The sequence below is a fragment of the Grampus griseus genome (assembly GCF_964374135.1).
Source record: "Grampus griseus genome assembly, chromosome: 16".
NCBI lineage: Eukaryota > Metazoa > Chordata > Mammalia > Artiodactyla > Delphinidae > Grampus > Grampus griseus.
The window spans coordinates 52,849,443-52,863,824 of NC_139010.1; the positions used below are offsets into that span (position 1 = coordinate 52,849,443).

At 36.8% G+C, this 14,382-nt stretch overlaps 1 protein-coding gene across 7 annotated transcripts in view; it reads left to right on the forward strand.

The window, feature by feature from the left end:
- The window catches only part of EXOC6 (exocyst complex component 6), a gene marked incomplete at its 5' end in the record, with an annotated part of 209,091 nt that overhangs the window by 51,673 nt on the left and 143,036 nt on the right, over window positions 1–14,382 (forward strand). For all 7 annotated transcript variants that reach the window (XM_082674090.1, XM_082674094.1, XM_082674096.1 and 4 more), the window contains 2 exons: window positions 1,864–1,909; window positions 6,085–6,289. In XM_082674090.1, the coding sequence (XP_082530216.1) occupies window positions 1,864–1,909; window positions 6,085–6,289 (251 nt within the window). The remainder of the gene's footprint in view (window positions 1–1,863; window positions 1,910–6,084; window positions 6,290–14,382) is intronic.

Genomic DNA, 14,382 nt, shown 5'->3' on the forward strand with positions numbered 1-14,382 from the left:
ACACTGAAATAGTCATGAACACACTCTAGGTTTGAATGCTTTGTCCCTGAATGGTAATAAGCCTAAAACATTGGGTACTGATGGAATAAGAAAGAGTAAATTCAGCTTATTCAACCCTAGTGGGCTATTTGAAATAGAGAAATAAAGGGAAGTAGAAGCTAGATTTTTTTTTACTGCTACTGTCTTTGCTGTCAAGGCTGGACAGGAAATCTGAGTTCATGTCGACATTGTGTTCTTAACAGCCACATCCAGAACTACTACCTCCTTTCCTCCATCTATCCTTCTATCTAATTATACACTCATACCTACTTTTTTTGTTTGTTTGTTTGCTGTACGCGGGCCTCTCACTGTTGTGGCCTCTCCCGTTGCGGAGCACAGGCTCCGGACGCGCAGGCTCAGCGGCCATGGCTCACGGGCCCAGCCGCTCCGCGGCATGTGGGATCTTCCCAGACCGGAGCACGAACCCGTGTCCCCTGCATCGGCAGGCGGACTCTCAACCACTGCGCCACCAGGGAAGCCCCATACCTACTTTTTTGTGTCAGGCATTATGGTAGATATTGGAAATATGAAGTTGAAAATGATATAGTCCCAGCTCTGAAGGGTCCCACCATCTAATGTGAATAAAGACAAGAAAGCCATTACTGTACAACTGCCTAACTCCTCCTTAGGTTAAGAGGAGTATGGGAGGATATAAGAAGTCACAGGGTAAACAATGCATTTTCCTGGTGTATTAGTTAATTAATTATTTTTGAGGAAAGCATTATTTTTATATGAAAACAATATGGAAATAATATAAGGTAGTTGTGAAATTTACACGAATTGTTGAGATAAAACAGGAGACTTCAAAGAAAGTTTATACTTGTAGCAGCAGTTTTTTAGGCTCTTTCCTAGGTTATGTGTTCACTGTAATGCTTTGATTGGAAAATGTGAGATATATTGCATAGCAATAAAGGGACTTTGATAGAGATATGTATAGGGTCTGCAGAGTTAGGACTGGTTCATTATAGCCACCATTGCAGTTTTTATGGTTTTTCAGGCAGTTAAACAATATCTTTTGTGAACCTGAAGACCCCTAGGGAGTAGCCATAAGACTGTAAAAAATCTGAAAAAAAAAATGTGTCTCTCTCTCTTGTCTAGGAAAATGTGAGCTGACTTGATGATCTAACAGTAATTTACCTACTTTATACTTTGAAATTTTACTAAGGATGAATGGTAATCTACATTGTTGCATTAAAACCTTTTTGGTGGCAGTGTGTCTTCTTGCTGAAGCTTATAACAATTTTATTGAATAATTGTATTTCTGAGCCTTTGATGGAAATGATAAAACAAATATAGATATTTTGTTATGTTTATTTATGCCTTTATTATAATTTACTCTCCGCTGTAAACTTTTGAGTTTTTTCTTTCTCTGTGCGTTCGGTGTAAAATTTTGTTTAATGAGCTGTAACACAGTTGCATTATTTTATTTGGTATATTGAATCAAAATCAATTAATCTCACTGTTGCTCAACTTTCTCTCTCAAATAACTAAAATCCAAACTTCCACTTCCACTGCAGGAAGAGATAGTAGTAAGTTTCTGATTAGGATAATTGTTACTAGGTTGATGTCTCAGTTATAGTTGTCAGCATGTACAAGTGTTCCCAGTTCAATATAATGTATTAATTTATATAATATAATGTTCAATATATGTAGAAATTAAAATGTTTTAATTTAATTGAAGTATAAAATTTTATTTGAAAATATAAGCCTAAATCAAGGTATGGAGAAAATTGCTGAATTTATATGTTCTTCTCTGCTTTATTTTCATCTCTCAAAAATTTTTTTTATTTTGAAAGCTAAAATAAGTTATATTTTTTAATGCAGTGCTGGAAATGTACAGTAAGCTGAAAGAACAGATGAGTGCAAAAAGGTGAGTTGTTTTCTTTCCTAATTATTTTTAATAAGAGTTTTTTTTCCTATTACTGAGAGCATAGATAAAATTACTGTAAATTATAGTGAATCATCTGAAGTTTTGCTTTTCTGTGTTTATTCTTTGTTAATGCAATTTGCCCATCAGGATCATTCAGTAAAGCAATTCTTAGCCATTTATTTGTGGATCCTTGTCCTTTGTAATTGATATCAGAGATTGATAATATTGATGAAGAACAAATAGACAACTGAACAGGAATGAAAAAATATTGATTAACTTAACAACACGTTAACGTTGCACACAATCAAAGGCTAAGTGTATACTTTGTGAAAGCAAAGCGTGGGTAGTTACATTTTGACAATCTGGGCTAGTGTAGTTCATGTTCTCTTTTATAATACATATGAATACATGACAGATGAAAGATAAAGTGATTTAAAGTAGTTTATGAATTGCTGTAGGAGCATTAGATGTAATTATGTTTAAAATGTTTTAAAGATGAACCCTTTTAAATTACATAGAAAAATCAGAACGAGATGTGTTTGAAATAGGGAAATAATCATTTCTTCTTGTTTATTAATAACTGCTTAATTATCACATTGCAGTATATGCAAATCTATACTCAGATTTGTATATGTCCTGCTTCATAGTGCTTTACGTTGAATTTTATTGGTCTTTACCAATTGGTACTAATTAGTAGAATGATTTTGTTCCTAACTAATACATGAGCCATAATCTATTCTGAAGGCGTCTTTTATTTTATGTGTATATTATTAATTTATTGTATTTTATCTATCAAAGTTGTACATCCTCATATTTTAAGTACAATAATAGTTAATAGTTCTGTGTGTTTGTTGCAAAAAAAAAAAACAGACATCACCTTCCCTTTTTGCCATTCACCATTCCTCCTTCCTAGGGGCAAAAACCTTTACCTCTTTTAAGAAATTATTTTGGTATTTACATTTATGTCATTAAATAACTAACTTTTACTATTACTTCTCTATTTTTAAGCTTGGAGCATTATATATTTCTTCAGATATTTCATAATCTAATATTTATATCTAAATTTACCCAGTTGTCCCCAAAATGTCTTATATCTTCTTTTCCTTCCTGAAATATTGGTTAGTATGTATTTTTTGTCCCTGTAATCTAGAATAGTCTTCCCACTTTTCTTTGTTTTTCATGAAAAACAAAGAAAAGGTTAGTTGTCTTGTACACCAAGGCATTTTGGATTTGTTTGATCATTCTCTCATGATTAGATGCAGATTACATGTTTTTGGCATGAGTACAACATAAGTGGTATTGTGTATGACATCAGAAGGTATATGCTATCAGATTATCTCTAGGTTATCCTAAATTTGATCATTTGTTTAAGGGGATGGCTATCAGATCTCTTAAGAAAAGGTATATTTTTCTCTTTGCAATTAATATGTAATCTGTGGGGGGTGATATTTTGAGTCCTGTTTCTTGACAGTCTTTCACCCAGTGGTTTTAGGATTTTTATTTTAGTCATGTATCACATTGGGGTTACAAAATGGTGATTTTTATACTTCTATCATTCCTTTAACATTTATTAGCTGACTTTTTTATGTAAAGAACTTTTCCTCTTTTTAGCTGTTTTTCTGATTATCACTATGGACTCACAGATTTTTAAAAAATAAATGAGTTATAATCTGTAATTCTCTTTATTCTTTTTGATGCACAAATTGTCCCCAGTTTGGCTAGGGGAACCCCTTAAGCCAGTTCCTGTGTCCTCATTTGTCTTTGAGTGCTTTCTTGCTTATCATACAATGAGTAAGATGTTCCAGACTCATGTTGTACTTTTCTTGCCCTAGATCTGGAGCCGTCCTCCAAAGTACAGCTCCTTTTAGTGAGTAATGGTATTTAGAAACTAAGATCTGCATCTGCATGCTAGGTAGGCTTATTATATAACACACACACACACACACACACACACACACACACGCCCTATCTTTCATGCCCTCCAGCTTCCACGTTTGCCATTGACAAGTTTGCAGTCATTCTGATTTCTCATCCATAGTTTGTGACCCACATTTTCTCTCTTTTAGCATCTTCTCTTTGTCATCTGTGGTCTGTAATTTCCTGGTGTGAGCTTTGATATGGGTGGGTCTGTTTACTTCCATTGTGCTGGGTACTACGTGAACCTACTTTTGTTTTTAAGTGAGTTTATTTTTAAAACTTTTTTTTAGTTTTATAAATTTATTTATTTTTGGCTGCATTGGGTCTGTTGCTGTGCGTGGACTTTCTCTAGTTGCAGAGAGCGGGGGCTACTCTTTGTTGCAGTGCGCGGGCTTCTCATTGTGGTGGCTTCTCTTGTGGATCACGGGCTCTAGGCACACGGGCTTCAGCAGTTGTGGCATGTGGGCTCAGTAGTTGTGGCTCGTGGGCTCTACAGCGCAGGCTCAGTAGTCGTGGCACATGGGCTCAGTTACTCCCTGGCATGTGGGATCTTCCTGGATCAGGGATCGAACCCGTGTCCCCTGCATTGGCAGGCGGACTCTTAACCACTGCACCACCAGGGAAGTCCCTCTTTTTCTTCTTTAAAAAAATTATTTTTTGTCACACAGATATCGGAGCTCCCACTGCAGGAGCTTCTTCCCAACCCCGGGCTCGCGAACCAAAATCCTGCAAGCCCCGTGGGGTGGCAAAAAAAAAAGAACAATAACAAAGTAAAAAATAAAATAAGACTAGGAAACTAACAGATATGTTAGAAAGAATGTAAAAATAAAAATATAGATGAATCAACAACCGGAAGGTACATCAGTACCACAATAGTAAAAAAGAGGAGGGAAAAGGAAAAAAAAGCGGGGGGAGCGAGGCCTGGGATGTGGAGGGCGGGGCCTAAGCAAGGGCGATGGGCGGTGGGTGGGGCCAATGCTCTGGACCCACAGGTCTGGAAAAGGCCCTGGGGGCTGTGGGGGGTGGGGCTTAGGCTCAAGGAACAGAAGGTTACCAGGCGTGCCCCCCACCCCTGGTCTCAGAGGGCGGGGGACCTCACCTGGGAGCCCAGCAGGCTTCCTGGGCTCCAGTGGTCGGCGCAAACACCCTCCTCTCCTCTCCTGTTCCTCCGTCCTGGAGGGCCCCTCCCAGCTGCCTCTCCTGATCTCCCCAGCCTCCCTCCTATGCCCCCAGGACCGGCGTGGCCTGGATGGGGTTTTGGAGGTGGGGGGACAGGCTTGGGAGCTCAGCAGGCTCCCCGGGCCCAGTGGGCCAGGCGATCGCCCTCTGCCCCTCTCCCACTCCTTCCGGAGAGTCCCTCCCACCTGCCTCTCCTGATCTCCCTGTCCTCAGGGGCACCGATCCTGTCTGGCCTCCACTTCTCCTCCCCGCTCAGTCCCCCTACCTCCAACTGGTTCACTCCCATGTCCTTGGGCGTCACAGCCCCGCACCAGTGGCTGGCAGGCGCCCTAGTTGTGGGGAGATGCTAACTCCACGTCTTCCCACACTGCCATCTTCACCAATGCTTTTTTTGTGTGTGTGAAATCTCCCGCTGCGGAGCACAGGCTCCAGACGCGCAGACTCAACGGCCATGGCTCACAGGCCCAGCCGCTCCGCGGCATGTGGGATCCTCCCGGACCGGGGGACGAACCCGTGTACCCTGCATCGGCAGGTGGACTCTCAACCACTGCGCCACCAGGGAAGCCCTATTAATGGCTTTTTAAATGGTTTTTGTGACACAATATTATTTCTAATTGCCTTAAAGAGTGTAACATTTTCCAAAATATTTTTCTTAAAATATATTTTACTTTGATTTGATTTAAACCGGTGCCGTGTACTTTTTTGAAGGTAGGGGATGTGGATGGGAGAGATATCATGAAATCATATATCAAATAACTAAATATTCTGATTAAAAATTTTGGAACTATTATACATATATACATTTAAGGTATTGTGATGACTGTGATAATGCTTGTCATGTTATAGATTTCGATGAAATGAAGTAAAGAAGTTGTTTGTTAGTGAATTTTCATCCTGCAACTTTTTCATATGGTTTTTGTTTGTGCTTAGTAAATAGAAATAAATGTTAATTTTATTTATTTTATTTTTACTATAACAATATCCTTTTTGTTGGGAGTGTTGGACTGATTATTTGGACTTACTTGTAAAATAAATGTAATAAGAACTTTTTATAGAGTGTTCTTTTTAACTTCTCACAGGTATTATTCTGCTCTAAAAACTATGGAACAATTAGAGAATGTGTATTTTCCCCGAGTTAGTCAATACCGGTTTTGTCAGCTGATGATAGAAAATCTTCCTAAGCTCCGTGAAGATATTAAAGAAATCTCCATGTCTGATCTCAAAGACTTTTTGGAAAGCATTCGCAAACATTCTGACAAAATAGGTGAAACAGCAATGAAACAGGTGAGACTAAAAAGTAGAATTTTATTTATTTATTGAAGTATAATTGATTTACAGTGTTGTGCCAATCTCTGCTGTACAGCAGAGTGACTCAGTTTTACACATACATTCTTAAAAAGGAGACTTTTAATTTAATGTTAGTTAATAATCTAGGTTATAGAATATACCCAAAGTTTACTTTTCTTACTTACATAAAATACTTGTTTTTGTTTAGTTTTAGCCTTTTCTTAGCTTTCCTTATTCTTGTTTAGAATGGATTTCATCAGCATTTCTTCTTTTGTTTGCAGTTATTCCTTATTTAATTAAGTAAAGTTGATCTAACTTGATTCACCAACTGATCTCTCAGCAATCTTCCCCATGTATGTAGTATCACATTAACTTTTTTCAGCAAATTTGGTATAAAATTAGCTAAACAGAGGCAGCCACAGAGGCAAGTGGGAGCCCTTTTATGCTAAGGTTACAAATTGTTCTCTTTTTAAAGCAACTTGAAAATATTATCTTTGAATTAACTCCTACAGCTCAGTAACAAAAAGGCAGTTATAAAATTAATGTACCTACCTTTTGAGTCAGCAGTTACTCTCCTAGGTATTTACCAGTGAGAAATGAAAGCGCATCCTCACGATGCTCGATGCTCAGCAGCTTTGTTCACAACTAGCCAAAAACTGGAAACAAGCCAAATGGACATCAAAAGGAGAATGGATACACAAATTGTGCTGTACTCATGCAATAGGATATTACTTAGCAATAAGAAGGAATGAATTTCTCCCAGACATTATGCTGAGCTACAGAAGCTGGACACAGAAAAGCACACACTTATATCTATTTGCATGCAATTCTAAAGCAGGCAAAATTAATTTAAGGTTAAAAAAAAAAAATCAACACAGTAGCTGCCTCTGGGTGGGGAGATTGCCTGGGAAGGGACACAAGGGAACTTTCTGGGGAGATGGAAGTGTTCTATACCGTGACAAAGTATATCCGCTTGTCAAAATTGTATAGTTAAGATCTGTATATTTTAATGTATGTAAGTCTTATCTGAAAAAAAATTGTAAACAATGCATGGGGTGTTTGTGGAGTGAGTAGGTAAAGACATAGATGAAACAAGGGTATATAAACATTAATTGTTGAAGATAGGTGATGTGAACTTGAGAGTTCATTATATTTATCTGTTTACTTTGTATTTGAAATTTTCAGTAATAAAAAGTTGTTTCTTTGTTTTTGCGGTACGCGGGCCTCTCACTGCTGTGGCCTCTCCCTCTGCGGAGCACAAACTCCGGATGTGCAGGCTCAGCGGCCATGGCTCACGGGCCCAGCCGCTCTGTGGCATGTGGGATCCTCCCGGACTGGGGCACGAACCCGCGTCCCCTGCACTGGCAGGTGGACTCCCAACTACCACGCTACCAGGGAAGCCCAATGGAAAGTTTTAAAATTATTTAAATGAATTAAAACTTATAAGAGTTTGCTTTTAAAACCCCTCAATAATCACAATGTCATAGAAATAAAGCTGTGTTCATCATGCTTTCTAACTCCTGATTTTTTCTCAAGTATTACAGGCTACTTTAGAGAAGCTTTTATTTTCTTTTTTAAAAAATTTTAAATTAATTATTTATTTATTTGGTTGCGCCGGGTCTTAGTTGCGGTAGGTGGGCTCCTTAGCTGCGGCTACAGGGCTCCTTAGTTGCGGCAGGCGGGCTCCTTAGTTGTGGCATGCGAACTCTTAGTTGCGGCATGCATGTGGGATCTAGTTCCCTGACTAGGGATTGAACCTGGGCCCCCTGCATTGGGAGAGTGGAGTCTTATGCGCTGTGCCACCTGGGAAGTCCCTCTGTTTTCTTTTTTTTAAAATTGAAGTGTCGTTGGTTTACAGTGTTGTGTTTCTGGTTTACAGCGAAGTGATTTAGTTATACGTATATATATTCTTTTTCGTGTTTTTTTTCCGTTATGGTTTATTACAGGATATTGAATACAGTTCCCTGTGCTAAACAGTAGGACCTTGTTGTTTATCTATGTTATATATAGTAGTTTGTATCTGCTAATTCCAAACTCCTAATTTATCTCTCCCCCACCCCCTTTCCCCTTGGGTAATTCTAAGTTTGTTTTCTGTGTTTATGAGTCTGTTTCTGTTTTGTAAATAAATTCATTTGTATCATATTTTATATTCCACTTACAAGTGATGTTGTATGGTATTTGTCTCTTTCTTACTTTCTTCACTTAGTATGATAATCTCTAGGTCCATCCATGTTGCTGCAAATAGAATTAATTCATTCTTTTTATGGCTGAGTAGTATTCCATTATATATATACACCACATGTTCTTTATCCCTTCATCTGTTGATGTACATTTAGGTTGCTTCCATGTCTTTGCTATCATAAACAGTGCTGCTGTGAACATTGGGGTGCGTGTATCTTTTCGAATTAAGAGTTTTCTGTGGATATGGCCCAGGTATGGGATTGCTGGATGTTATGGCAACTCAATTTTTAGTTTTTTAAGGAACCTCCATACTTTTTTTTCCATAGTGGTTGTATCAATTTACATTCCCACCAACAGTGTAGGAGGGTTCCCTTTTCTCTACACCCTCTCCAGCATTTATCATTTGTAGACTTTTTAATGATGGCCATTCTGACTGGTGTGAGGTGATACCTCATTGTAGTTTTGATTTGCATTTCTCTAATAATTAGCAATGTTGAGCATCTTTTCATGTGCCTATTGGCCATCTGTATGTCTTCTTTGGAGAAATGTCTGTTTAGGTCTTCTGGCCATTTTTTGATTAGGTTGTCTGTTCATTTTTCTAATTCAAGAAATATGTCTGTATCAGATTATTGCCACAGCAGAGGAAATTAAAATTCAGTATATGAAGTTTCTTCCTATTTTAACTTTTAAAGGATTGCCTATAAATCAGATAATCTCCATTATATTTCTGTTAATTGTTTCAGCTTTACACAGTATTATATTCTATGTTAATTTGCCTTGTTAATAGATTGTTTTACTTTGAGGATGCATTGAGTTTGAAAATTCTTTATCAGGATGAATTTACTTTAAAAAATGAAAACAATGTACAATAATGTAGGACTTGTGAGGATATACGATAATGTTTTTTAAAAGTCTCATTTTTTAAAAAATTTGTAGTTAAGTGTTTCTTACCTGTAGATGGACTATAGCAGATTTTCTTTTCTTTCTTTTCTTTTTTTTTACTTTTCTCATTGTTTTATTATTATTTTTTTATTGAAGTATAGTTGATGTACAATGTTATATAAGTTACAGGTTTACAATATAGTGATTCACAATTTTTAAAGGTTATACTTCATTTATAGTTACTTTAAAGTATTGGCTCTATTCCACATGTTGTGCAATATATCCTTGTAGCTTATTTTATACCTAATAGTTTGTACCTCTTAATCCCATACCCCTATATTGCCCCTCCCTCTTCCCTCTCCCCACTGGTAACCACTAGTTTGTTCTCTATATCTGTGAATCTGCTTCTTTTTTGTATATTCATTAGTTTGTTGTATTTTTTAGATTCTATGTATACGTGGTATCATACAGTATTTGTCTTTCTCTGATTTCTTTCACTTAGCATAATGCCCTCCAAGTCCATTCATGTTGCTGCAAATGGCAAAATTTCATTCTTTTTTATGGTTGAGTAGTATTGCATTGTGTGTGTGTGTGTGTGTGTGTGTGCATCTATATCTCACATCTTCTTTATCCATTCATCTGTGTATTGGACACTTAGGTTACTTTCATATCTTGGGAATTGTAAATAATGCTGCTATGAACATTGGGGTTTATGTATCATTTCTAATTAGTGTTTTTGTTTTTGCTTTTGGATGTATACCCAGGAGTGGAATTGCTGGGTCATAGGGTAGCTCTATTTTTTAGTTTTTTGAGAAACCTCCATACTATTTTCCACAGCGGATGCATCAATTTACATTCCCATCAACAGTTTATGAGGGTTTCCTTTTCTCCATATAGCAGATTTGATTTTCAAATTATTTTGATAGTTATCTCTTGTTAAGATTAGTTAAATACTTGGTTGACAAAAATTCTTTTTGTTGTTGTTGTTTTTTGTTTTTTGGCCACGCTGAGTAGCTTGTGGGATCTTAGTTCCCTGACCAGGGATCAAACCCAGGCCCTGGTAGTGAGAGCACTGAGTATTAACCACTGGACCTCCAGGAAATTCCCCAAAATATCTTTATTTGCTGTAAATAGGAAGAAGCTACTAAGCAGAATTTAAACCACACTTTTTGCCTCTCTTTTCTATGAAAGCTAGGCCTGGGGCTATTTTCCCTACCATTGGGATGGGGGGAGTATGGTTAGTTGTGGGTGGTGTTATAGGAACAGAAATAGAAGAAATGTAGGCCAGCAAGTTAGAGTTTGAACATCACATTAGTAGCCTGGAAAAAATAAATATTAAGAAAGTGTAAGAGAGTAATATTTGAAGCCAAGTTCAGGAAAAGAATCCAGAGATTTTGAATCTAGATAATATGATTATTCCAGAGAACTATATAGGTTAAGAAAGCCCCGGTAGAACCAAAAGATTGGATATTAACTCACTGTTAAGGTAGAATAAAGTGTGGGATTTCATAGTTTTCCTCTGAAGAGATCATCCTTCTCCTCCACTGCTGACACTTCAACAATTCAAGATGCTCACAGGACTGCTGGTACAATTTATGCTAAAATGGGAGTCAGAGAAGCAATTGATTCTTCCCATAGCACCTCCCATTATTCTCAGGATCTTAAGTCTTCCTGAGTGATTGCCTCTGATCAGTGAATGTTCTTCCCCACTGGTGAGCTCTTCAACTTTATGTTCTTGCCTTCAGTATCTTGCCTTCTTGTTTTCAGTACTTTTTCTCCTACATCTGGACAAGGAATTATGTGTATGCCATGGGGATAAAAAACACAATCACATGGAAGATTTTTCAGTGTGAACAGTAGTTTAAAGTTCATGTTCCATTATACATTTTAATTAAGAGTTTCATTATTAAACTTATTCTCTCTGACCTGTTTTTTGTAGACTGGTTTTGGACTTTTTCTACCTAGGCAGTCCACCAAATCATGGGCTCTAGGACTTAAGGTTTATGAGAATTTCTTGCTGGGCAGGAATAGACGCTTCCTGGTTCACCACTATTTTTTTTTTTTGTATAAACAATCAAGCTCCCTACCTCTGCAACCAAAAGACAGATGTTTTATATAGAAACCTTTCCTAATCATCTGTCTATAGGGATTTTTTCCTTACAATATTTCCTTTAGAAGGTGTCTCCCACAAAACTGAGAAGTTAGAGAGTTTTCTTCTGGTGGAAGAACTAGAGTCCTTAAGATCTGATAAGAAAATTTGTGCTTTGTTCAATTTTGGTTTCCCTTCTTGCACCCATTTAATATCTTGTGGTTTTTTTGAGCATTGGAAGCCTTCTGGAGTTTCTCATAAAGTGTCATCACTTTGTCAGAATCACAGTTTGGTTCTGGAATCTCCTTAGGTGACATAAATGGAAACCTTGTACTTTGCTAAGTAGCTCCCTCCCTTGGAGGTTCTCTGTATTTTGTGTTTAATTCTATGATCTCATGTCCCATTTATGGATTTGCTTGTTATATATTCACTCGAATGTCCTATAGGAACTTCAAACTTAGCATTTCTGAAAGTAACCTCATTATCTTCTCACTAAATCTGTGTTTTCTGTATTTCCTATCTCAGATAGCAGTATCTCCTATTTTCACAAGCCAGAAACTGGGGAGTACTTTAGACTTTTCAGGAGTATTTATACTCTATGTAGTTTGTTACAAAGTCCTACTTAGTAACTATCTGTAGATTCTGTATCCTCTGCTGTACATACCCGGACTGTTGTTATATCAAATTAATTATTCTTCTTATCTCTAGTCTTTTCTCCTTTTGCTTATTATCCTAAAATTCAACTTTAACCACATCACTCACTCTTCAGTGATTCCCAGTTACTCTTTACCTAAGTTCAGATTCCTCAGCATGAAACAAAAGCGTCATCTCTGGATACTCCCTCTTCCTGTGTGCTACAGAAGTACACATCTCATAAACTTTTGACTATACTGGTTGTTTCCTCTACCTAGAATGCCTTCCATTCTTCTAAATTTTCCAATCTGATGAATTACTGCTTTTTTCCCCCCCAAAAGCTGACTTAAGTATCACTTCATCTGTAAAATCTATCTTCCTCTGTCTCACTACTACTAGCAAGAGATGGTCTCTTCCTCCTCAGTGCATATGTCTGTTGTACTTTTCACACTACATTATAATTGCATATTTTGTGTTTTTAACTGGACAGTGAGTTTTTAAAGTGAGGGGATATATCCTATTTATTTTTACCTTCCTGAGATCTAGCACTGTGCCTAGCATGAGATGCACAAAAAGTTTTTTTTTTTGAAGGAATTTAGAGCTGAGCTTTAGCTTCTCTAGGGAGAATTTTTTAAAGTAAAAGGCAGACTTGCATTTGTAGTGGGTTTTTTTTCCTCATTCTAATGTGATAGATGAATCCACTATGAGTAGTGTGATGCTTAATTAGTCATTAAATACCTAAAGTTCATAGTCTCAGTTAACATTTTCATATTATATCCCCTGGCACACATTTTATTAGTGTTCTTTAGGGGAAAATGGGACTAAATGGTCAAATAAGTTTTGGAAACCTGGGTTAAATAAAATTAAGCATATTTCTTATGAATTGTAAATCCCCTGGAAGGGAGGTAAAGTATGTAATATTTATCTTACTTATTTGAGCATAGAACCCTTTTTTCAAGGAGTATCTATTGATAATGTGTGAAATGTTAGTTTTGTACATAACACTGTTTGGAAGCAGTGTTCTAAATAAATAATTTTTTACTCTGAAAACCAAAAATCATAGACAAAATAAGTTTGGGCACAGAGGGAGAAAGGGAATTCTGATTTTTTTTTTCAGTGAGTAGGTTAATAATGGTAATGGAGGAGAAGGGATAATGATTTTCTTAAGCACAAGCCTCTGGAGCCAGCCTTAAGGTCTAGGTGAGGGCAGAGCTAGATTTCTGTGGTTTGCATTGTCTGATTACTTGGGATTAGAAAGGTCTGATTAGCAGTAGTGTATTCCTCAGAGAAAATTCACCCTAAAGAGGCAGTGGGTAAACTTTCTACATGCTAACAGAACAGAGTAGCTACAATCTGACCTATCACAACAGAGGGAATGTTCCACTAATATGCATTATGTAAGGAAATTAAAATCCTGGAATTAAGCCTATGTTTTTTTCAATCTCTGATAATGAAGTTCTGATAGTGAAGTATCACTAAAATGCGTAAAAAAAATATAAGGCTTCTCAACTTATTAATCTGTATAAATGTTCATTTTTGTCAATAATTAAGTCAGTTGTGGGATAACAACTTCTGCATTCCTAGTCTTCACAAGCTGTGGTCATTTTCTGTGGAAAATAAAATAAGCTTGCAACTTGATACCATAGTTCCTTCTGTGAGGTTAGTAGACATTTTTCTCTACAAATAATCCATTGGAGTTAAGGCAGCATATTTTATGTATGTTCCTGTATGTATCATATCTTTTAAATTTTTCTAGTGTTTTAAAATTAATGTATTTGGTTTTCCTCTTAAAAAACAACTAGTGGTAATTGTTTCGTAAAACGTTGACAGTGCTCCAAACCAAAGGTCATTAAAATAATTGAATCATTATTTGACCTGAATCACTCAAAGGAAGAGGAGTATACTCATTGGTAATTGATATAAAGCTTAACTCTAGGATGCAAAACAAAGTCTAAATAATGGAACTATTAGACATAGACTTTAATATTAATTAATTAATATTGGCGTGGCCAGAAAGTTCATTCGGGTTTTTCCGTAAGATGTTATGGAAAAACCCAAACGAACTTTTTGACCAACCCAGTGTATTCAAGGAATTATAAGGCAAGATTGAGAATTTGGAGATCATTGGAAACCATAAATCATCTGGAGATTCTAAAACTGAAAATATATTAACAAATTAAGAACTCAACGTATAGGAGGCAGAACATATTAGACACAGCTGAAGAAAGAATTAATGAACCAGAAGATGGGTCAGAGGAAAATATCCAAATTGAAGCTCAGAAAGACAAAAGAATGGAAAGTACAG